Source organism: Notolepis coatsorum (genome assembly GCF_963971535.1).
Source record: "Notolepis coatsorum genome assembly, chromosome: 11".
NCBI classification, from domain to species: Eukaryota; Metazoa; Chordata; class Actinopteri; order Aulopiformes; family Paralepididae; genus Notolepis; species Notolepis coatsorum.
The window spans coordinates 54,791,128-54,817,689 of NC_140175.1; the positions used below are offsets into that span (position 1 = coordinate 54,791,128).

Here is a 26,562-nt window from a genome sequence, read left to right on the forward strand (position 1 = left end):
TATGAACTGACACACGTGGAACATGAGAGATTGTGGCGCGCACACATTTCAAACCTTTATTTTAGACTCAAACTATTTATTGAGGTTGCCCTCATTTACAATGATGTTGAGTTACAGAAAAGTAAAAAATAAGTAGGACAAAGCACAGATGAAAATAAAGAAAATCGGCTAAAACAGTTACACATTGAATAAATAGGACAAAGCACAGATTAAAATAGTGAAAACCAGGTAAAACTCCCTGAAGCAGGGAGATTTGTAATCATGTTTTTAAATCGTCCATGGGATAGTGAGGTATTGATTTTTAGCATGAGTTGAAGATAATTTAAGCTGGTGCATTAAAACAAAAGGCTGACTTTCCAAGCTCTGTCTGCATTCTGGGGACCTTAGTCATCCGAGTGTGTCAGATAGGGTTCATAGTTCCAATCTAGCAACATTCTGATTGGTGGTCATTTCGATAAAGGATAAACGTCTTAGCGATAAACAAATATCAATGTTAATTTTGCCTCTCTCTCTTTATCATACAGTATGCAGTGGTGAGTATCACAGTATATTTTGCTGAGTACATTTTACTCAAACTGAGTAAAATGTTACTCACTTGGGCTCAAATGGACTCAGTTTGAGTAAAATTTACTCTGCGAAATTTACTGATCATCAGTAATACATATGAGAGCAGAATGATACACCATGTCTAGAGTTTTCAAAGTGGAAGGAGCAGCACTTCTATTAATCACATCTCCATAATGCAGGACAGACAGAAAAACTGCTTCAATGACCTTTCTGCTAAACATTGGGAAGCTGGTTCACTTCTTGTACCAATTCTTTTTGCTGCAATTTACTGACAGAATTGTCTAAGGTATTTAAATGTAAATCTTTCATCAAGCAAGATACCAAGAAATGTGTATTTTATAACTCTTTCAATGTCAGACACATTCACAGTCGATATATTTATATATTGATATATTTAGTTTTGTTTGCATTAAGTACAAGCTTAAGGAGATTTGCAGGTTTTCAATGGCTAGTTGTACAGAGTCAGTAATACAATAGACAATAGGTAAATAAGACAGGACCCAGAATTGATCCTATTGTATTGGGTAAGCATTCTGACTGGGTTTTGATGCAAGTATTTGCATCAAAACCAATTATGTGCAGTCTGTTTGCACCTCCATACTAGCCCTGCATGGATCCATGATGGTATACCTTCACTTTTTTTTTTTATTACCATTTACCATATTGGGTGTTCATGTCCCAGCCCTACTACAGACCCCATTGACCACCTCCTCGCTCCCTCCTTCTCCTCAACAGGACAGACATGTGAAGGAAACTGTGGAGACAAATCAGCATCGTGCTCCTGCCACCCCACCTGTGTGTCTCTGAAGACGTGCTGTGCAGACTACAGAGAGTACTGCCTGGAGACCTCTCCTTATTCCGGGACCATCTTTGGCGGGACAGATTTTGTTGTCCTCAACACTCACTCTTTCAACCAGAGTGAGCGTCTCATCTGCAGGTTAGGATGTCCCGTCTCGCCTCACAGCAGCTTCATGTGCTTCTGAATGCTGCTGAATGTGAGTTCTGTACAGATTGTAAGACTTGAATGGAAATGCTCAACAGATTGTGTCTTTGTTATTTGTAATTCACAAGTGGTGATGCTTGAGAGGCTAGGCATAAAGTCCTCTATAGTGCTGCTTTGCTAGATACACACAGAGGGATGTAGTGGAGGGTAAACACACCAAAGTTTTTGTGAAATAAGAGTATTGTGTATTGTCACTATCCTCCGGGAATCGCCTCATTTTACCTTTAAAGTAACATGCCAATATAATGGGAAATGTGTTTTTTTTTATGATATCTTTTTCTGAAACAGTAGGCTACTGTATATTTGTATGTCTTGTATATCATAAATGTCTTGATGGAACAGTACTGTATATTTGTATGTCATGTATGTCCTAAATGTCTTGATTAATTGAAAATGGAGGACCCTGATGTAAACAAAACAAATGTCTTTTTCTGGTCTGCATCCTCTTAGCAGTTGTTTGTATTGAGCCGTACTGTATTGTACCCATTCTGCAATCTGTTAATAAAAGTTTCAATCAATCAATCAAACCGCCTTCTCCATAATTAGACAAGAAGATAAATACCAAGTGTTCAGTAGAAAGCTATCCAGCTGCAATCTAGCCTAGCTTAGCACAAATTAATGGATTGGTATCTATCTTCTTGTCTGACTCTGGAGAAGACGGTAAGCGCATTTCCCATAATATTGGCATGTCCCTTTAACTTCCAGCTCCACATGCTGAGAAAAAAGGTTTCACAACTTCAGGACCTATAGCCAAACAACTGCTAATGCATTGCAGAATGTCAATAATTAACTTGGATCAATAGGAAAATCAACCAGCTTTTCTTGTTTTTTCAGTTCAAGAGTTTTCCTAGAAGGAGACCCCCACTGAAAAGCAACCTTTCTAATCTAGGACTGTGCCCATGATGTCCCTAATCCATGTCGGGATCATCCCTATGTTCCCCGGGTTCTATGTTCCCCGCTTTGATTGATTAATAGATTGAAAATTTTATTAATTTTAATTATTTTATTAATTATTAATGTCCGCCTTGTTTCGAACGGTTAAGCTTAGGCCCTCTTTCGAACTGGTTAAGGTTAGAGTTTGGAATCAGGGCTGGTGGTCTAAAATTTTCAATCAATCAATCAATCAATCAATCAAAGCGGGGAACATAGAACCCGGGGAACATAGGACCCGGGGAACATAGACATGCTACCTCCATGTCCATGCAGTTTGGCCTATCATGTTTAGGACAGTGAGTATGTAAACTATTGGAGCTGTAGATCAGCTAAAAACATAAACATCTGCCATTCTTTGATGATGACAGGTACAACGGTGACACGGACACGGTGGGGTACGTGGATACAGACAACAGAGGCCATTGTATTTCCCCTCTACTGTATGAAACAGGATGGGTGCCTTTCCAGATCTCCTCAGACAATGGCTCAACATTCAGCAGAAATGGAGCCTGGCTGTCAGGTACAATACACAATACAAATGTACACTGTGACGTTTTCTTTTTCTATTCACTTTGGCTTTTTTTTTACCTCTGACATTGTGAGAAGGAAACATTTAGATTTTGGTGACCCCATGACCTTTCTTATAGCGCCACCATTGAGCCAAACTCTACATCTTCAAATGAGTGTATCACCTGATCTGTTGTACAGTCACAAGATATGCTGTGAATATTCATGAGCCATAGAGGAAGAAACCCGTCCTCTAGTCCCACCATCAGGCCAAACTGAAAAGTTATGGCTGGATTGCCATACAATTAGCTGTTAACGTTCATGGCCCCTAGAGAAAGAAACCTTTTGATTTGGCTAACCCCATGATCTTTCATCTAACGCCAAACCTTCAATGTTGAAATGAGCGTATCTCCTGATTTGCTGTGAATATGGCATTCATGACCCTCAGAGGGAGAAACCTTTTGAATTTGGTGACCCCCTCACCTTTCCCCTAGCACCACCATCAGACAAAAGTTGACTTGTAACCTGACCTGTTTTACAGTCACAAAAACTGTAACCAGATGTGCTGCTCCTACAATACATGAGTAGCAGCGGCAGCGGCAGCAGTAGTAGTAGTAGTAGTAGTAGTAGTAGTAGTAGTAGTAGTAGTAGTAGTAGTAGTAGTAGTAGTAGTAGTAGTAGTAATAGTAGTAAAAGTAGTAGTAGTAGTAAAAATAGTAGTAGTAGTAGTAGTAAAAATAGTAGTAGTTGCAGCAGCACCAGTAGTAGTAGTAGTAGTAAGTAAGTAAGTAAGTAAGTAAGTAAGTAAGTAAGTAAGTAAGTAAGTAAGTATATCATATATATATCATATCATATACGATATCCTCCATATTTCCAATGTGTATGTGGTATTTAGATAGTGTATATTTTATTTAGTGTATATTTTATTTGATGTTTATGTTTTCTAACAGTACACTCCGGCAAGTTAGATGCTAATTTCAAGGCAGCTCTGGACAACTCCACCAGGTGGCAGTACTACGGCACTCCTGGCATTGGAGGCATTCTCAGCATGACGTGGAACACCTCCCTGATCAGAGCAGAAAGGGTTAATGTGGAGCTCTGGGGGTACATAGAGACAGGTAGGAGCCACATAGGGCAGACACATACAGTACAAGGTCCTTAGAAAATAAACCTGATACAGGAAATGTTTAGTAGCTCTTTATCGTTCTTTCTTTTTGTCTTCTTTTTAGCTGCAACCAATAAGTAAAAAGAGCCACAGAGATTACATACTGTACAAGAACTATGTTTAGTAGTTATTTATCTATTTACAATGGAGTATTTCAAGAGGGGATATGCAAAAGTAGTGATACTGATATGGGATACTGTGTAATATCAGGCTAAAATAAGCCATCAGGGAATTCCCTATTAGTACAATCCAATACAGAGAGCCGTATGAAATATGTCAGAAATACAAGCAAACTGACTTGATTTTCATAGGATATAATACTGTATCTCTTAATGACCCCAAACTATATTGACCCCAAACTAAGTCTATATTGTTGGATGTAATAATCAGTGTTTTGAATTGGTATGGGCAGTAAAACCATGGTATGGATGTATCCATAATCTCCAGTGACAGATTGAATTCTCTGCAGGGCAACCGTACTCTGCCTCCTGGGATGCCAGGTGGGAGTACCTGTATTCTCTGGAGAGGGACCTGCCCAACAATGGGACATTTAGCTTTCTACCTAAACCAGCCGAGAACACCTTTTCAGCCTGGGAACTCGGCTGCCTCCGCATCAGCTCCAGCTCTCACCCAGACGGCACCTGGTACGGCAGAACATGCGCCTCTGGAAAGAAAGGACAAGGGTTCCTGGACATTTCTGCTAATCAAATGCCATGACTATTCTATCACAAAAATGGCAACCTCCATATCAAATATTTGTTAGCTTCTATATGCAAATGTTAGCTGATTTGAAATGTCCCAGGTCATGTTTGGGCTAGCTACAACTAACTACTAGTGTGGCGATAGTGTTTCAACAGAGGGCACCATTCTGCCCTGAATATTAACAAACTAAAGCTGTGTTGTGTATGTTATACTCTGGTATGTCCCAGGAACGTTCATGCTGTTTGGACAGAGGACCACGCTCTAGCCTGGCATCTGGAAGAGAAATTCCGGCAGGATTCAGCAGCGTGGGCTCTGAAGAAATGTTTGGCCTGGGATCTACTGGAGAAACAGCTGCCTCACTTCCTCAATGAAACCATTGACTGTCCCTGCACCCTGGCCCAGGCCAGAGCGGACACAGGCAGGTTCCATGTGAGTAAAATAACACAGGAAATCTTTGTCTCCATGGTCGCCCTGTTGGATAGAATGCTGGCCAGGAGAGAAGCACCCAGAAAAACACAACTCATTTGTTGAGGGGATTCTGGGTGGAATTGATTGATGCATGTGTCTGTTTCTCCTCAGACTGACTATGGCTGTGATATAGAGAAGGGTAGTGTGTGCACCTACCACCCGGGGAGTGTGCACTGTGTCCGGGCCATACAGGCCAGGTGAGTCCTTCATCTCCATCTTGTAGTTTATTTGCTGTTATACTATACATCAGACTGCAGGTACTTTGGTTCTACGAGCAATCTCTTTTGGTGGAAAACAAACGCCATTTCCCTGTAAAATCTGTTGGCAGGACAGTTACATCTGTAACACTGGATGCCATTGAGGGTTTGGGCTATTGTATAACCAGTTAATATTTCCCCATTTCCCTACCTGGAGATTTAATATTATTTCACTTGTGAATCTCCAGGTGATGTAACACTAAGAAGTAATTTCTATCTCTGGGACTTGAAACATCATGACAGCATGAATTATGCCTGTTTGTTTTGTCCTGAAGTTGTAGATTGTGAACAAACACCATCAACCTCCTGTTTAATCCCCACAAGTGGTTCCCCCAAAAAGAGGCATGACGATCACAGTGTACTGCTGATGACACGACGCCAGTCTGGGTGAAAACCAGTATTTTGTTTTGTCACCGGACCAACCAACAAACTTGAACTATACTATCAGCTAGTCTGTAACACACCATCATTGCCAAAGTGCCTGTGAGCAAGGCACTGAACCCCAAACTACTCCAGGCCAGGGGTGTTGCACTGTGACCTCTGTGCTATGTGTACGGCTAATGTATGTGTCAAGGAGGAGGGATATGTATTAAAACACAATTTACTAATGATGTATTAGTAATGTGGAAAAATTACGTATTTTTCTCTTCATGTTACAGCCCAGAGTACGCGGCGGGCCAGCAGTGCTGCTATGACCACACAGGGACCCAGATCCTGACAGCGGACTCTATTGGGGGGAGTACCCCAGACAGAGCTCACGACTGGGGGTCCCCTCCCTTCAAGAAGCCCCCCAGGGTGCCTGGAGTCTCCCACTGGGTGTATGACGTTCTCAGCTTCTATTACTGCTGCCTGTGGTCAGATCACTGCCACTACTATTTCACACACCGCCCCTCCAGTGACTGCAGGACCTACCAGGCACCCAAATCGGGTGAGTCAATCACTCCAGGAGGAGGACACAGATCTGTTGCAGCCTTGCAGTTGTACTAAGGTCCTTAAAAATCAGTCGAGCAAACTGAACAAAAAAGGTGAGGGATCAGCTACACTTGAACAGTGAAAACCTTCTTCATAAAACAATGTTCGGCCATCACATTGGTTGAGTGATTCACAGCCAAAGTCTAGTAATTTTTTACTCACAAATCTGTCAGTTCACTTGGGCAGGTAGCAAGCTTCTTTATCCTTCAGATTTAGCTATTCTATGAACTACTTTTTTAAATTAAGTTAGCTGTTGAGACACTGCATTTACAGAAGAAGCTGTGGTCAGTTGACACATTTGTTAGTCTCATATACCCTGCTCCTAACCCTACCCACAGCTAATTAATTATATCAATATACAAAGATTTTGTTCCAACCATGTAAATGTCTGATGCTAGGTGTGGTGTATGGAGATCCCCACTTTGTAACGTTTGACGGTGTCAGCTACTCCTTCAACGGTAAGGGAGAATATGTCCTAGTGATCTCAGAGAAACACCGGCTGACCGTACAGGGCAGGACAGAGCCTGTCACACTCATGAATGGTGAGTTTTATTTATTTATGTTTTGTTTGTTGTTTCATCCAGCTGGGCTCCTGACCAGTTCCATGTCTTTCCCTTGTTGGTCCCCGGGTGTATATCCAACGGCAACGCTACACTATGCTATAGCTATATCACAACCTGTATATGTAATGCTGTGCTATGCTGCTATGCTAGCTACAGATCACAACCTGTATGTAATGCTATGCTATGGATGCTAGTTACATATCACAACCTGTATATGTAATGCTATGCTATGCTATGAGAAATACAACACAATAAATACAAAAAAAGAAACCTATATAGAAACAGAAAATCAATCAATTAAACATTTAAAGACTATTTAAAACAACTGCAGACTGTGGTGAAATGGTTTGCTGTTAATTATTTAAACTGACCAATACTGAATTTAATTTTAAAGTGCATTGCAAAACATTTTATGTTTCTGGGGCACAGAAGCTAAAAGCTGATTTTCCTAATTCAGTGCAAACTCTGGGAACCCTAAGTGTAAGCCAATCACCAGAGCGATTGGCGATTGGTCAGCTGTAATATGTAGGACTATCATTATCATACCCTTTCCTCTCCACCCCCAGAGTTCCTGTCCCTCTCCACCTCTGTCTAATAAATACCTTGAAATGATTTATAAAACAAAAACAACATTGTAGCTGTACAACTGACATTTCATTCACTGTAATTCATTGACCTAGTTTTATTATTATTACAATTTATTAGCATTTGTACTGCAATCGTTATCAGCTATCATAATCACCATCATCATCATTATCCATTATCCTACCACTCAGGAACTGTGGTGAGGGCAACCAAGTTGTCAGCAGTTTCCATGACAGAAGAAGCCTCTGATGTCCTCGAGGTGAGAGTCGACGGCAATCAGGATCACCTGGAGGTTCTACAGAACCAGAGATCCCTCTCCTTTACTGAACAGAGCTGGATGGACCTGAAAGGTCAGGACCTACTGGAGTTTTCTTTAATCACCATGCCTCTCACACTGAATAACTCACTATAGACAGGCCCGGACTGGCCATCGAGTGGCATATTATGTATTTATTTTTCTAGTCAGGTCAGTGTTTCTAGTTGCAACAGTGCGATAGCGAAGATGAGTTGGTGGACCTCTCAGCAGGACCACTGGTCATTGGGCCAGTGGCCTGGCCTGTTAAATGGCTTGCAGAAAAAAACGTTTCACCCACCGCTTAAAAAGTGGCCTGTGAGGGCTGTGTGTGTGTGTGTGTGGGTCATGAGCAGATAACAGGGACTCTTAAAGTTATCCATGAAATGGACAACCACTAGACTGCTTACGCAGATATTTTAGGAGAGGGGAAAAATTAAACAGAAAACAACCTTTACAGGTGGAAATCTCAAAGTGAGTAATTAAGAAAATAAATCAAGTCCCAAAAAACAGGACTACTCTCAATAAAGAGGTATAGTATAAAAGTAAATAAGCCACAAGGACACCTCCTAATAAAGGAGTTTATATTGGAAAAAGTTAAACAATAAACCTCCACTAAGGGAGTTTGTGTAGAATCACGTGAGTAGCCTAAAATAAGAATGACTACCATAAAGCTCAATTCTGAATCAGAGATCAGACTACACTTCAATATAATGAGCGTGACCAAAAGGACAGCCAACACTAGGAAAATGAAAAAGCAGTTGACACTGCGATCTCCAAACTTAAATAGACTCCACATGGCCATAGGCACAGCTACACTGCATCAGGTGCAATCAAGCCCACACACCTGCCGACCCATGAGGCAATTAACCACAGGGAACAGGGATTGACAGCTATTCCTCACAGAGAGGTGAAATAAAGCAAAAATAGACAGCTGTCCCTCACAGAAAGGTGAAATAAGGCAAAAACCATGACAATTTTGCACTATATTTCCTGGCCTAAATGATTTCCCCAGTCTGGCCCTGACTATAGAGATGTTGTCTACTCTAGATTAGATTAGAATAGATTAGATGAAGTAAGACTTTGTACATTATCATCTTAAATAAAGCCATTTGAGTTGCGACAGTTTAAAAGCATTGATTGAAACCTTTATTTATTCTTGAAATGTGTGAAATGAACCCCTACCTTCCATGTGCTCCAGGGTCCTTGCAAATGGCAGCAGCATTGATATTTCAAGTGCAGAGGACTTCAGACAGGTGTAAAGTTAAAAACACATATGATTTCAGCACAATCCATAAATCTAATATATATCATAATATATAAAATGATTAAAATCATATATATATCCAAGGAGCAGGCAAATCAAAATTCACATAAATGAATATGTATTTGATTGGATATAAATTATCCAGATCCATGAGTGTTTTTTTTAGAGGATATTCTAAGCATAATATGTGCTTTCCAAGATTTCAAGTACCAGATTGAACATGTGGCTCTCCACTGGTAATCAACCTTTGGAGTGGGTGACTCTACTACGATCATGCAATTAAATGTCAAGATAAGGCTGGTGTTAATGTTGAACAATTTATAGATTAAGAGATAGATGTGCGTTGAAACATGAGGTTGTGTTGTTTGTTAATTGGGCAATATTACTATACATGGGCTGCAGGGCTGTGTATGCTCTGTTAGCTTTTTTTTTGCATATTTGACACCTAAAAAAGTATCTTTTTTACAAATTGAATACATCCGTGGTGTTGCTATTATGAGAGAAACCCGTTAACCTGTTCCACCCCTCTGGGTCGGTACCGACCCCTTTTGCCATTATGATCATAGATCCATATTTTTATGATTGATGGAAATCATTTGCGATTTTAAAATCAACCGTTTTCAAGTATTACCATCACAAACATGTCACAAAAGCATGTAGAATGTAAAACGTTAGGTTGGCAATAGGTTAGCAATAGGTTATAAGTGGCATAATATGGTTTTACCTTCTCGTTTTGAAGAAGTATAATCCGACCTGAATCCGAGCCGGCGACCATTTTGGAAATAAAAAACCCCGCAAATTGTAGTTTCTTTGCTGCCATTTTGTCGAGGACATTCATAGGTGTAGAACCATAGATATCTATGTGTAGAACAGCGTTGACATTTTTCCAAACTACATTTCCCTTCAAGTTCTATGGGGGTTCAAAGTTCAGAGTTGAATTATGAATATGTCAATAAAATATGTCAATTCTTGATAATAAGCCACAAAAGGTAACGATTTGACAAATATTGAAACGCAGTTAGTTTCTCCTCCCTATTGTGAGCATATAGGAACAACTAGATCTGAAATTAGTTTCAAAATGGTTGCACTGTGAGAAAAATAAAAAAGTACAGTCGAGTACAGTAGATATTATTATCTGTTATTATGCATGCCTGGTGATACTAAATCCAAATTGAACTCGGGCATTTGAAAGATACTATATGTATATATATATAAATGTGCGAATTGGCTATAATAAGGTAATGTATAAGCATATATTCTATATTCTATAATAATATTTCAAATTGCATTAGTCCGGATGGGAGAATTCAGTACTGTATATACAGAACCTTCGATTTTATCATCTTCCCTTTATTAATTTCCTTAGATCTTTTGTACACATGATCTCAAGAGGGTACTGAACGAGGTCAGTCGCAGTTTTTTAAGTCTGGTCATTATTATCATGGTGTTATTCACTGTCAAAGATGAAAAGAAAAATCATAATTCATATTCTCCTTTGTTTCATCACAATTTAAGCAAGCCTAGTAATAGACACAATATTTCTGACACTGAGAATACATTCATTGAGGTCCATAGATGTACCTAGATACCAAGAATATGCAAATAGCCCTTGTAGAAGTGGAGCAATATTCCATTTACCTAGGTATACATTTTATGCAGATTTTCACCTGGGCTGAAACACATAATTACAAATAATTATAAAAAGAAGTTCACTCTCCTGTCACAAACCCACTCCTTTTAGGCTACTCAAAGACTCAGAATTATGGACCCCAAGCCCTATTTCCTACTCATCTATGATTTTGTCGAAGGTCCTTTTTCATTAGGCTTATTAGGCTTCAGGCAGGGCTGTCCTGTTACACCTATTACACTAAGATGAACCAACCTTCTCTTCCAGGTGTGTTTGTGTTTTCACCCAGCCCAAAGAATGTGACTGTGATGTTTCCTTCCGGAGTCGGGTTGGAGCTGAGACTCAGAGAGGGAACCATGGCAACCACGGTGCTCCTGCCACAGGAGTTTCACGGCTCCACGCTTGGCCTGCTGGGAAAGATGAATAACAATGCCAAAGATGACCTTGTTGCCAGTGACGGTCAACTGGTGTACAATAAAAGCAATCCGGAAGAAGTGTTCAGATTCGGAGGAAGCTGTGAGTTAAGGTGGCTGATAGACAAGCAACATTTAAAAATTTTTTTTAAAAAAAATGTTATAAAAAAAGGTGGAGATAGGAAGATCCTAGATCACGGGTTACTGCGTCATCTGCGTTTGATCAGGGATATGACTTTTTGGCCAAACCACAAAGCTGCATAGTAGGGATGTCCGATATTATCGGCCTACCGATATTATCGGCCTACCGATATTGGCATTAAAATGTGATATCGAAAATTATCGGTATCGTTTTTTTTTTTTTTTTATTTTACATTTATCTCGCCTTTATTTACCCAGGCAAACAAGTAAGAACAAATTCTGATTTTATTTATTGTCAAAAGTATGCATAATGTTGTGTTAATTCCATGACAAGATATATGTAATGTTAATTACCTGAAATTATTCCGTTTTGGGGGGGGGGGGGGGGGGAACCCTGCATATATCGGTATCGGTTGATATCGGTATCGGAAATTAAGAGTTGGACAATATTGGTATATCGGTATCGGTAAAAAAGCCAATATCGAGCATCCCTACTGCATAGTCATCATAATTTTCACATTAAAAGTGGTTTATAAACCTATCCCTTATGCTAACCCTAACCTTTAAGGAACATGCCAACATTATGGGAACTGTGCTTACCGTCTTCTCCAGAGTCAGACAAGAGGATAGATACCAATTCCCTCTCTGTGTGTTCAATTCCTTTCATTTGTGCTAAGCTAGGCTAGCCTGCAGCCGGATAGCTTTCTACTGAACGCACAGAGAGGAAACTGGCATCTATCTTCTTGACTCTGGAGAAGACGTTAAGTGCATTTCCCATAATGTTGGCATGTTCCTTTAACAACTCACTACCTACAAATAAAAAATAAATGTAAGAACGTTCTTCCGAGCTGTGGGATCTAGCATTTACCATAGACAAAAAGGACAGTTCACTCTGTGATAGAATACAGGTGATATTCCTCCGATTGATGGTTCAATCAATATTTGTTTTGTGATTATGAACTTGTGTCTCCTGTTACTAGAATTCAGAAAACAAACTATCTGGTTGATGTTGTCAAGAGACAAATCTTTGAAAAATGTGTTTGTTTTTAAATTTGTATGAGGAGTTTAGCATACCTAGAACTTATGTCATATGACATGTGTCTGTATTTTTCAATTGGCAGATGGGCCATCCTCCTTATACTGACAGATGATGATATATTGATATTAATGCTGTAGCCATTTCATGTAATGTATGGGCTCTATGGGAGGGCTCTCTATTTGGGCCCCTAAACACAGTGTCCATAGATCAGCCGTGGAGCACACAGTTTCACCACATGTATTTACACGCGTGATTTTTTAACGTAGACTCTGTGAGCGAAGACGCTCTTTGATTGCAGCGAAGAAGAAAGACGCTCTTCGATTGGCTAACCCTAACTCTAAGCATAACCACATCAAAAGAATGCCTAAGCATAACCACTTCGAAAGAATGCCTAAGCATAACCACTTCGAAAGAATGCCTAAGCATAACCACTTCGAAAGAATGCCTAAGCATAACAGAGAATATATGTATGAATGAATGAATGAATGAATGAAAACTTTATTTAACAGATTGCAGAATGGGTACAAATTCAGTACGGCTCAATACACACAATTGTTAAGGGGATGCAGACCAGAGAAAGACGTTTGTCTTGTTTACATCAGGGTCCCCCGTACAAGGCGGAAGAGACCCTTCGGAGAGGGTATTTTCTTCTTCGCTGTACACGGCCTAGCCAATCAGAGAGCGTTGTCGGAAACAGAGGCCACGTTAAAAAATCACGCTATTTACACCCCTGGTCATAACGTTTTTAGTCAGTCATGGTTAGCCACTCTGCCCCTAGTGGCGGCTCACATGGCAATGGCCTTCATGTAAGACAGTTAGCTTCACATCTGTCACTATGTGTCCTTGCTGTCCCTGTGTTTCAGGGGCAATATCCAACGAGTCTTCCCTGTTCACATATGACTCACAGTATCTGTTGGACACCTATCTCTACGCTCCCAGACACGACCCCAGTTTCACCCCAGTGTTTTCCATCCCTGAAGACCCAAACGATCCTTTGGCAGGCCAGGCTACTGAGATCTGCTTTGGAGAAGGCTCTCAGTACTGTAGGTAGGACCACCACCACAGGAAACATCTCATTTATTTTATTCAAAGGGTATAGTTCCGAATTTTGGACACCTAGCCCTATTTCTTACTTACAAATGATGTTGTCGATCTGCAGTCTTTTCTCAGCACAATCGTGTTCCTCGTACTGGACACCCACAGCTCTGGCCTGTTTGCCACAAAACTCATGTAAAGAAATGGGTCTAGTCTTCTGCACAAGTAACCATGAAACATACTCCACAGTGCACACAAGGTAATGTAGCTTGGTTTTTACAACTTAGTCTTTGGCAAACTAGCCAGAACTGCAGGTATCCAGTATGAAGCACAGCATGGATTCAACCCTTCAACATCGTTGATAAGTGGGACGTAGGGATACGTGTCCAACATTACCTTTTAATATATACATTTGTTTTGCTAATATACCTTGTTAAACACTTAACGTCTGTTTTTAGTAATCTTCTATACACAATATGTGCATATATCGGTACAAATTATTAACAATTATTACTCCCTTACAAAACACAACAGTTTCTACTGGCTGAGGTAGTTCAAAGGTTCTGCTTTTTCAGTTATTCAGTGGCATAATAAAGTACTTATTAGCTCTCACGAGGGACTGGGAGTCAGCTTGTAGTATCAGGTTGCATCAGATGTTTTTTTTCAGGTTTTGAGGTGTAGGAACGCAGAGTTCCTGGGTTCAACAGGCCGGTGTCAAGGAAACTATAAAAGAAGGAAGGGTCAATACCAACGTTCTATGCTCTGCTTGGTGCCAGACTTTGGTGCCAGTTCTATTGAAGCCTATATTAAAATTCTAAATATACAAGCTATCTGAGGAAATAATATACATCAACCAATATATCAAACGTTAGCTAGTTAACAATGCAACAAATTGCAGATGTTTCTGACATTCAAGGTAATAACTTGTTTAAATGAGTTAAATGGTCATAAACTAGGATCCCATTCAACTCAATGTTGGCCGGACTGAATGTTTCCACACTTGGCACCAATGTGGGTTCACACGCTACACAGTGACGTGATGACCCTCCCTTCTTTTGTAGTTTCCTTGGGCTTAACAGGCCAGTGTGTGATGTGAGGTAATTTCCTCCATGCTGCAGGTATGACATCCTGGTCACTCGCAGTCTGAAGCTGGGCAACGCCACCAGAGAGTCTTTCCAGCACCACATGACTCTAGTGGAGGATCTAGCGGCAGGTGGGTGCAAGCCAGAGGGTAAATAAGGCTGGGATCAGATTAGCGCGCTTCTTGAGGCTGATGTTCTAGTAACTACTTTGTATAGTTTGTGAACATCAAATACATTGTGACAGGTTGCTAATGTAAACAATGTAAGAGGGAGAAAGGAAGATGAATCACGACAACCTAGAAAGTGCTGATGATGGGCGACTGGGTAGTGTAGAGGTCTAAGCACTCGCCTACCACCGCAGAGACCAGGGCCCTCATTCATCAACGTGTTCTACGCACAGATCTGTGCTTACCCTGTGCGTACGATCATTTCTAAGCAAAGAGTGGGATTCATCAATTTCGATTTGAACTTGACTCCGTGCTTACATCTACGCACAGGTCAGACCACACTTACCTGACGCCCAGTGGTAGAATATATTATTACAACAAGGAAATGAGCTTCTGTGCATAATAACACTGGCATGTTCTGTACGAACCGTAGTTCATTATAGTTCATTGTAAAATAGCAACAGTAGTGTAATTATGGTCAAAACCCTATAAATAGCATTTGGAATAATAGATCTTTCTCTCAGAATGAATGCAGCATGGTTTATATAGCGTTATCGGAATATACGGGGTGTAGGCTACTGACTGACTGCGCTCCGCGTAGCTTGATTGATTGATTGATTGAAAAGTTTATTAACAGATTGCAGAATGGGTACAGTACAGTACAGCTCAGTACATACAATTGTTAATTGGGGATGCAGACCAACTTTTGTCTTGTTTACATCAGGGTCCCCCATTTTCAATTCATCATAAATCATAAAGCTCAACTCGTTATTATTTTGCGCACAGACCGCCGAAACACGGGAACGTTTTGATTATATTTAAAAGGCTTTACGTTAAACGAAACAAGTGGAATTTCGAAGCTGTAAGCAGAATAAGTCATATGAATATAGTGTTCTTCCCCCTTTTTACTGTATAAGAAAGAATAGAAAACGCATTGCAATGACACCATGCAGATAGTGGACAGACTATGTATATGATGGGATTCAAGTTCGCGTTTTTGTTGCTCATAGGCATGCTGTCAGAGTATGATATCTTAATCAAACATTCTAGAACATTTGTCGTCACAGATCATGTCCTAATAGAACATAGGCTATGGCATGGATCGTGATATTGTGTGGACTGTAATTATTACTGTACCGGTACCACCCATTGTGACAACAGCCTTGTGAGTCCCGCACACAAACATGATGGAATTCAAGTTCATGTATTGAAAGGCATGCCTACATCATACATGCAGTGAGATTCATTGTTCTTGTATATGCTCTCTATTATTGTTTATATAGGCTACCCAATACTGACATCAAAATAGATTGTAGTATGCCTCTAGAAATCATATGCAGCAGGTAGAAAATTGACGGGAGATCCATCGCGATTTGGAATAGAATTGAGGAGAACTTTAATCCCTGGGTATCAATCAAACAACACGGGAAAAGGCAGTCATATTCCAGCGCGGTCTTTATTAGCCGACAACAAAATAGATGCCTCTAAAAATCATATAGCCAATCGAACACAACTAATAAAGGCATTCATATTACAGCACGGTTATAATGACACACAACCAACGCCAAACAGTGGTCAACGAACGGTCTTTATTAGTATTCTGAGCTGTCCAGGCAGAATTGCAGCAATGGTCTTAGGGAGCCGTTGATATCTGACATCACCGTTTACAAGTCCGCCTTTTATTATTTATCCCATAATACGCAATAGTGTCTTCTTGGTTCGACAGCAGTGAACAATCTTCGTGGAGTTTCTCAGGGTTCCGCTCGGGTCAGTCCATTATTTCACATCCCATGGGGGGTGTTTCCTCATTTTCATGACCATATATGGATAATCATGCACGAGCATTGACGGTAGAACAAAGTGGTATTCATCAACACGGAGGGGCATAGAGCCTGCGTACGCACCGTGTGATGAATCCCGACTTCCCTGTGCGTACACTAGTTCTACATTCCGTGCTTACGTGTGGAAATAGAAATGTTCTACGCACACTATTGATGAATGAGGGCCCAGGGGTTTAAATCCCGGTGTTAGCTGCACCTCCAACTTGGTCAGTCGTCCCTTCGAACACAATTGGCAGTGTTTGTGGGTGGGAAGCCGGTAGGGTGAGTCCTGGTCATTGCAACAGCGACTCTTACTGGTCCTGGTCCCTGTTAAGCGTGTGTTACGCTCTCCCAGCAAAACTCCTGGCTGTCAGGTGAAAAGAAGCGGCTGGCGACTCCACATGTATTAGAGGAGGCTGGTGGCAGGCTACGACCTCCCCAGACCCCCTAAAACAGGAAGCCTAAAAAATGCAAGGTGTGTCATTGGGAGGAGATGTGACCAAACAAAAAAAATAAGCATTCAATGTGATCCCAGCCTAAATGTGATGAAAAATACCAACACGAGGACCAGTTACTATAGACCTCTCAAGTGTTTAATAATAGAATGGTGTTTGGGTTCACTCATCTGCTACCTGGAAATTAAAAGTCTTTACTTTTAATGGGTTTTTAATATCTATTTCTCTCTTTGATAAGGCAGGGGATTTGGAATTCCGAAATGTCAATAAAAAAAGCCAAAATTTGCTTACCATCGCAGGTTCCCAAAGTTTAAAAAAAGAAATGTTTAAATGGTGACAGCGCTTGCGAGGTCATAATTGTCATATAGTCTGTTACGAGTTGGGTAGGTGTGTTGGACTCAGGTGCAGTGCAGAACGGATAGACGAGAGGCAGGTTTCTCAAACAAAAGGCTTCTTATTTATTGTTGACATTGGTGGCATACCCACCGACAACGGGGCACAAACAAAAGTGGGAGAATGCTTCGTCTTCAAAAGAGGGAAAGTAAAGTGGAGAAATCAAGTCCCCAAAACACATTATTGTACAAAATCATAAACTGAGGTATATAGCGAAAATGGGAAAAGCAAAGGGGAGAAAACGCTGTCTCCAAAACATAGTACTACACGACATACGTCGGGCGACGGTGCTACATAAGCACACAAAACTATTTACACATTTGATAAAGCAAGGCACGGTAAAAACGATACATGCCGAACTAATTTATCCTCCATGGCAGGAGCAATAAATGTTACTCACACAGCGGTGTACTCACGGGTAGGTTCAGTGATCGACTGACGATCTGAATAGCAACCAGGAAGAACATAAAAAGCCAACTTAACTATACACACCGGGTACCAATGAATGCAATCAGGGCAGATAGACAGGTTAATTACCATCGGGTAACGCTAGGGCTTTTGCTCCCAGAGGAGAGCAAAACCCCAAACGTTACAATAGTCAGTTAGTTTCCTGCAGAAAGGTTGTGTCTTCAAAAAGTCTTCTTTACAGGATATTTTCTCTCTTGACATTTTTCGGTAACACTTTAGGAGGCACAAATAATGTTTAATGACCTAATGAGAAACTACATGTTAACAGTGTAGGAACAAATGTTCTGTGACATAGTGGCTCCGCTCGGCGTCACTCATGCACTATCCCCGCATGCAGGGCCGCCTCAGGGTGTGTGCGAGCAGTGCGGTCGCACAGGGCCTCGCGGGAAGGGGGGCCTCACACAATTTATTTTTCTTTTTTTTTTATATATTTTTTTTCTTTTTTTGAATTTTTTTGCGAGGCCCCCCTTCCCGCGAGGCCCTTTTTCATCACAGACCTAAAATCTAGTTTTGCTTATATGCTTATATATTTCACATTAGACACGTTTGTAGAATGTGTCTGACTTGTTCCTGCCTCTGCGGCTCTGCAGACTGCAGTGTTCCGGTTTCTGTGGCTCTGCTGCTCTACAGATTTTAGAATAGTGTTTCCGGGCTCTTCCCGGACCCACGAGGTACAGGGATCTATTCAGCGCTATTCAGAGGAGCGAGTGGATGTCTTTTCAAAAGCAGCATGGATCAGAAGAAATTACACCGTGGGCCATAAGCTTGTTATCAATACCAAGTATGATGGTTATGCCAACTTTGCCAAGAGGATGTTCGGCAGATGGACTGAAGATGAAAGTTGTTGCATGTTAGAAGAACCTTCAGTCAGGCTATAGCTATGTCGGCTAGTACTAGTAGCAATTTGCTAAGGGCAGGGACACGTAACTAGCGTTAGCTAATGCTAGCTAGTGTTAGCTAACGCTAGTTAGCTAGCGTAACGCTAGTTAGCGTTAGCTGTTGCTAGCGCTAGCTAGCGTTAGCTAACGCTAGCTAGCTAGCATTAGCTAACGCTAGTTACGCGTCCCTGCCTTTAGTTAATTGCTAAGTTATCGAGTGCTAACGTGTGGCAGATAAACTAGGACTCCCAAGGGACTGGTACTTTTCATCTCCACGGAAAGTCTCCTTCCAACTTTACCATTGATACTGCGTTATGGTGAGTTCATGCAACCTATTCTATTCCCGCCGTTGAGCTCTCTCTCTCTCTCTCTCTCTCTCTCTCTCTCTCTCTCTCTCTCTCTCTCTCTCTCTCTCTCTCTCTCTCTCTCTCTCTCTCTCTCTCTCTAAAACACAGTGCTTCCCAATCCTCTCCTCGAAGCACCCCAGCCGTTCCATGTATTTGTTAAATTCCACCACCAGCACACCTGATTCAACTTAACAAGCCCTTTATTAGTTGAATCAGGTGTGCTGGTGGTGGAATTTAACAAATACATGGAACGGCTGGGGTGCTTCGAGGAGAGGATTGGGAACCACTGCCCTAACACACACACATACATGCCCTCTCTCTAACACACACACACACACACACACACACACACACACACACACTGACACACAGACATGCTCTCTCTCTCTAACACACAAACACACATGCTCTCTCTCTCTCTCTCTCTCTCTCTCTCTCTCTCTCTCTCTCTCTCTCTCTCTCTCTCTCTCTCTCTCTCTCTCTCTTTCTAACACACAGACATGCTCTATCTATCTCTCTCTCTTCAATTCAAATGGGCTTTATTTCACATTCTTGTATTTCTCTCAGTAGGTATGGGAGTTTTGAGTTATTGTCCATGTTTTCAAAGTCTCTTTGGGTGTTTGCAATTTGTGGGAAGTATATGTCTCTGATGTCTTGGTATAGTGGGCAGTAGGGCTGGACGGTATGGTCTAAAATGTATATCACGGTAGAATTTGAAGCATAGACGGTAACGGTATATATCACGGTATATTCATTTATCTTAAAATGTCTATATAAATGCTTCTGAATGGGTAAAACACTGGCAGCTATTACTGTACTCTTGTATTACTAGGACATATTTCATAGTACAGAGGTATTTTAAGAACATTTATTGTGCAAAACTGCAATAGAAAAATGCAAAACCTTTTCTCAAGTTACTTCCATCTCTGAAAAACACTTTTTTCATGAAATACAATAAGATCAAGCAGCACAAAGTGAAAATAAAAACTACAGCAGGACAGGAGGTTTCTTTCCCTCAAACAACTCAAACACAATAAAACACCAACATAACTTATATTTTGTGTACATGTTTGACAACGTCGAGAGAGAGCGAGAGAGCATGATGTAATAGGTTTGAGTTTGAGGTTTGAACGTCCTACATTGCCGTAGTTGATGTCACACCAGGATGTCATTGTCAACACAGAGTTGGAAACAAGAGCAGCCCGATGGATAAAGCGATATAAAGAAACAAATAGCCAATAAATGTGAAGTTATCTTTGAACCTCTGTTGTCAAGCCTCGTCAATATACCCCTCCCCCCTTTCCTTTCCTCACTAATGAAACTGATGCCGTGGAGTCACGTTAGAACGTTAGCGGCTAACGTTTAGCGCACCAAAGCAAGTCTCCTCTCAGCCTCCTTAGCCAAATTGAAATGCCCAAACTATATGGCAAGGTCCGTGAGCAAGTGGAGAACAACTCAGTACAATTAAACACTATGCAACGACCACTGCAAACGTCGAGTGAATCGTCAAGTAACGTTAACGTCATTGCTACTGCTGTGACTAGCTGCTCTAGTCTACCGGTCACAAGGTATGAAGGTATAGTCAAAATCCATACCGTAGCGCAAATTCATACCGTTTATACCGTATACCGTTTATACCGTCCACCCCTAGTGGGCAGGTTGTTAAGAAGTGGAGCTCGGTTTCCACCTCATCTTGTGTGCAGTGGGTGCATAGTCTGTCTTCGCTTGGGAGCCAGGTCTGCCTATGGCGGCCTTTCTCGATGGCTAGGCTGTGCTCGCTGTACCTAGTCAAGGATCTTCTTAGTTTTGGATCAGTCACAGTGCTCAGGTATTCTGCCACTGTATACTCTCTGTTTAGGGCCAAATAGCATTTCAATTTGCTCTGGTTTTGGGTTGTTTCTTTCCAATGTGTCTCTCTCTCTCTCTCTCTCTCTCTCTCTCTCGCTCTGGCCTTGCTCTGGTGGAGGGCCAGGGGCATTGCCGGCCTGCCGGGTCTGTGCAGCGATAACACTGTATATTGACTGTAGAACGGGAGCTCTCTCTCGCTCTCTCGCTCTCTCTCTTGCTATATGTTGACTGTATCATGCCCAGCCTCGGGCAGCGCTATTATTTAAGAATATGTTGACTGTATAATAAAAAAAAAAAAAAAATATATATATATATATATATATATATATTTTTTTTTTTTTTTTTTTCTTTTTTACCTTTTAGGGGGGGGGGGGGGGGCTCGCTGTGTAGACTGGGATACATACTGTTGGTGCTTCCTTCTTTTATATTAAAAAGAGTTGGAGTTAGGAGGCATCACACCCCTCTTGTCGTTCCCCATGGCGCCTTGGGGATTCAATGACAGGTCTAAATAGCCTGTTCATTGATGTGGTTGTGTCCCGACGCACGTATAGTGCTAGCTCGGGGTGTTCTGTAATCAGGCGACTGACTGGCACGCCTTGGTTGCTTGAGGTTAAAACGGCATTTTTATAAAGCAACTGGGATGGAGGTTTTTCCTCTTCCGACGACCTGTTTTGGTTGTCGACGGATTCTCGTTCATATCTGGGGGATGATGACGGAATGGATCTGAACATATGTAGAGGGGTCTCACGCCCTGGGGGTGGGCCACCGGGCGCGGTTCGCCCCGTACGTCTGGGTGGCGCCTTCTTTTCATGTTTAAGATCAACACGCATATCTGCCCCTTCTCCTGGAGTAGGCATGTCGGCGTGGTTAGGGCACGGGACTGGTTCTGGTCGCGCTGGTCCGGATCAGTTAAACCCGTTGTCCGCCGTGGATGCAGATCTGCTGTTCTGGTACCCTGAGGGACTTGGGCTTTTTCAGGGGGAAAATGCCAGGTCGGTCCGGGTGTCACAGGGTTAAGCGCTATGGAGACCTTGGTTGGGTACATTTTGTACTCTGCACTGTCGTAATGGCTTACGGCCATGCCAACCTGTACACGCTCGATCTCGTCAGATCTCGGCCGCTACGCAGGTTGGTCCTGGTTAGTACTTGGTTGGGAGACCGCCTGGGAATACCAAGTACGGTGTGCTTGGGGCTGGTTCTCCATTCTTTTCGCTCCTCTCTCACGCATGGCGAAGAGGGGCCTGTTGGGGTGGTCTTTGACCTCCTCTGGTGACCCTGTGCTTCCCGTATCGCCGGGCCCGGTCCGAAGTAATGTTTCGTCGACCCATAGGCCTGGGTTAACCCTTTTTTGAAAACTGAAACACTTGTACTGCGGTATAGCCGGTGTATACCCGCAGGTGTGTTTTGGAGTTTTTTCTTGAGGGGTTATAGGAACAACCACCGCATTGGGTAACACCAAGGTGGTTGATTCCCTGGTGTGTTGGAGCAGTGTCAACTCCCGGGTTACCCGGTTGAGGGTGCCCCTGCACGTTCATGACGTCTGCCAATCGTGTCAGCCTTCTCTGCCTCAACCCCTCTGGGTGGGTTTTTTTTAAATGGAGGCTTGGTCATGCAACAACGCCAGCATACGCCCCTTCCGCCGGGGCAGCTGTTTTCAGCTGACTCCTTTGGCGCCTGTCTCGTCCGCAGTGCTCCAGGCTCAGGTTACAGCCTGTTGCCTGGTTTTTTCCCCGGTGCGCTGCCTGCTTCCGTTGGTTAACCTTTTTTGTGTGCTTACGGCCATGCTGACTGCCTGTTCTGCAGGGTCAGTGTGCCAGGCGGTGTACTATTGGGGGGACAGGGCCCGCTCGGCTGAGGGGCCTTTGTCCGAATACGCTGGCGATGTGGGGGGCGGGGTCACTAAGTGCCCACCTGGTGGGGTCTTGATGCTGGCATCATAGACTTCTCCGGGCCCCCGTTCCAGGGGGTCCAGTCCCTTTGGTGGGTCTGGGCCTTCCTTCGCGCTCCGCTGCTACGGCCTTGCCACGGGGTTGGGTTTGCCCTTGACCCCGTGATTCTGGGGGCAGTAACGAGGTTGTTCCCTCCGTTCGTTCCCGGGTGGCATGCGGGTTGTGCGTGTGTAGTCGTGGGGTCAGGCCACGGTCTGCTCACCCTGTGCGTTGAGTTGCTTGAGTGCCTCTTCGCACGGTCGGGTCCGTCACCCTCCCGGGAAACCTCCAATAGGGGGGGTGCCCTCCATTAGGGGGGGTCGGGGGGGCTCGGCCCTCCCTGTTCTGATGGTTGTGGGGGGCCTTCAGCGGGGTGTATTTGTCGGCCGGTGGCTCCCGCTCGGCCTCCCTTGTGCATGAGTGACGCCGAGCGGAGCCACTATGTCACAGAACGTTAGGTTATAACTAGTGCTGTCAGGCGATTAATTTTTTTTATCTAATTAATTACAGGATTTGTAATTAATTAATCTAATTAATCACATTTTAATCGCATAACCATTTTATGCCTGATATTCTATATTCTATAATCATATTTCAAATTGCATGTGTCCGGATGGCAGAATTCAGTACTGTATCTACAAAACCTTCTGTTTAATCATCTTCCATCTATTAATTTGCTTAGATTTTTCAGGTCTGGTCAATTTAAGCATGGTGTTATTCACAGTCAAAGATAAAAAAAAAAATGTATTGATATTCTCATTTGGTTCATTACAATTTACTCAAGCCTAGTAACAGACACAGTATTTCTGACACTGGGAATACATTCCCTGAGATCCATAGATGTCCCTAGAATCAGATACTAAAAACATGCAAATTGACCATATAAAAAAAAAGTCTGCAAATGTGTATTCTACGTTCTTATGGAATGAATGAGATAAAAAAAAGAAATGTTTTTTTTTTTTTTTTTTTTTTGTAATTAATTTTGAGTTAATTTTCATAATGCGATAATTTGCTGTGTAATTAATTAATCTAATTAACGCGATAAACTGACAGCCCTAGTTATAACTATAACCAAGTTCTGTTAATAGTGGTGACGCTCAGCGTCCGACGCCGCTGCAGCCCTTGATCTCGCCTTGTGGTGAAAGCTTGGGAAGGAGGCGAGGGGGTGGCCCCACCCCTGCTTATATGGGAAGCTGATAGGGGTGTGGTCAGACAAATATTGGGATATAAAGGTACATTGTGGTCTTTATTCAGTGCGCGTGCACATGCGGGGATAGTGCATGAGTGACGCCGAGCGTCACCACTATTAACAGAACTTGGTTATAGTTATAACCTAACGTTATTTAGTGATACTTTTAGAACAGGTCCCTCGTTTATGATCAATTTCCTCCATGTCTGGATACAATGTCAACTGTAAATAACAAGAAAACCAAAAAGATTGTACCACATGGTCTCTGCAGGACATTAAGTAAGGGATAATGTATAGCTACGAGGTCATTGTCGCAAAATAATTGACCGACACGGAGTTTAAAATACCGAGCCGCCCCGGCGAGGTGTTTTAAACGTCAGTGAAGGTCAATTATTTTGCGATGATGACCGAGTATAGCTATACATTATCCCGCTTATTACATGGCTAACTTACTAACACTATACCTAATTCATTTTACAAAATCGACAAGACGAGATAATGCAGACGCAGTTGTTCTGTGGCTCTGTCAGCCCAAATAAAGTGATTATTATTATCGCCGGCAGCCCGGCAGGTGTGTCTAATTGCACTGAAACAGTGTGCGTCAGTGGGGCAAAGCCGCTTGATTACTCCAGCTGCGAAAAACAATAATCACCGGTGGTTATCGAAAAATAATTCACCGCTGTCAGGGGCTATTGACCAATCACAATCAAGCATTTCGGCGAATGTTAAAACGCCATGTAATAACCAGAGTTAATGTTACTAGACATTATTATTCTTGTCTTGTCCAGTGGTGTCCTGCGGCTGGCTCGCCCCACCAGCCAATGGGAAGAAGGAAGGGACCAGATATCTGGAGGGAGCGGGGGTGAAGTTGTCCTGTGATGACGGTTACACCCTGAGAGGATCGGCGGAGCGGACCTGCCAGGAGACCGGCCAGTGGTCCGGGGAAACCACACACTGTGTGGCTGATTCTGGTATGGAGAAGGAAAAGCCACAACATCTAATTAACATCTTCACTGAATTGATCGTTGTGGTCTGCTATGAACAGAGCACTATGGTGACATATAGGAACATGTGCTGCTAAAAATAAATAAATAGGGGTAACATTAAGGCATTTCTGAACATAATCTGTGAAAATAATAGATTAGCCTTGCACAGAATGTTTGTGTAGTTCTCCATCTTCCAACATGGCTGCCTGTAACATAGCAACCGTTGTTTTGTACCTGGTTGCTGTGTGTTGATATACTGTATGATACATTTATCAACATAAGCATAGTAATTTGGTGTATTATTAATGGATCTTGTAAACGAGTCACAGTGGAACTGTAATATCATGCCTTTTCAGTGTTTTACTGCTCCATAGACAATGAATGGACTCTGACTTTATGAGGCCGTCAAATTTTGTGTGAGATATTACACCCAAATGAGCATTGCTAGATGGTCAGAACCAGAATTACATAAGTATGTATAATAAGTTGTAGCTGTGGCCATTATATGGTTTCATAATTTATATGTTATTTAAGTTTGTAAGTCCAGTGTAATATTTGAGAATGTATTTATGTTGCATTTCTTATTTTCTTTATTATTTAATTTGCTACAATTTATAGTATATTAATTTTGACGTCTGGTTATATATGGTGTCCCGTTGGGCTGCTCTCGCGTTTTACTTTTGGGACTGATTACGGCACCTGCGAGCAAGCAGCAGGGATGGTCGGAGTTGTACAGGTTCCCCAGGACTGTTGACAAGAACAGAAGAATGAAAACCCCTTTTTTGTAGCATGAAGCCAACGAGGTATTTAGTGTTTGTTTGTATTTTGCTTTGTTGACGTGTTGTTTTTCATACTGTGTATATTATTGTTTGTGTCGACCTAACGCAACTTATGTTTTCTCTTTTAAGTTTTCACGGTGGATTGGAGGACCAAGCTTTCAATAAACCCGTAGAAAGAAACCACTTGTGTCTGCTGTGCTTGGAGGGAATTACAGTGAAAACTCGCACTGTGCATCGACGCGAGTGGGCGATGAAGCAAGTCCAAGTGTAAGACCGGCGTCCAGCGGACTTTTCCCAATTTTTTTTTGCTGTGCACCGTCATCAAAGGACAGATGAGTCACAAAAAAACGCACTACACGCATAAACACAAAGAAGTAAGAAGATGCACACAGTTTAAAGAGCAGTGTTTCAAGATAAAGCCATAAAGAACTTGGACATTATGAGGATGCAGACCAGAGAAAGACTTTCGTCTTGTTTACATCAGGGTCCCCCATTTTCAATTCATCAGGAATCATCTGGTTCTGCCACTTCTTTCAGGAAAGGCGTTCAAGCATATCTTCTGTAAAGCGACGAGAAGCTGTCACTGATGCTGCTGCAAGCCAAGCTGTTCTGGAAGTGTTAAAAGAACAAGAAAGAGAACAATTGGAAATACAGTGCCTAGAAGCTGAAGCTAAAAAGAAGATAGC

The 26,562-nt window shown here is 42.2% G+C and overlaps 1 protein-coding gene across 1 annotated transcript; it reads left to right on the top strand.

The window, feature by feature from the left end:
* Positions 1–1,141: 1,141 nt before the first annotated feature.
* LOC311237131 (sushi domain-containing protein 2-like) lies at positions 1,142–26,133 on the top strand (the record flags this gene model as incomplete). Its single annotated transcript, XM_084324937.1, has 15 exons — positions 1,142–1,148; positions 1,303–1,504; positions 2,872–3,023; positions 3,961–4,128; positions 4,645–4,819; positions 5,105–5,306; positions 5,457–5,542; positions 6,262–6,530; positions 6,973–7,116; positions 7,914–8,072; positions 11,176–11,424; positions 13,365–13,548; positions 14,655–14,749; positions 24,900–25,082; positions 26,006–26,133. The coding sequence occupies 15 exons, from the start codon at positions 1,142–1,144 to the stop codon at positions 26,047–26,049; spliced, it is 2,319 nt and encodes a 772-aa protein (XP_084181063.1). The 3' UTR covers positions 26,050–26,133.
* Positions 26,134–26,562: the final 429 nt, after the last annotated feature.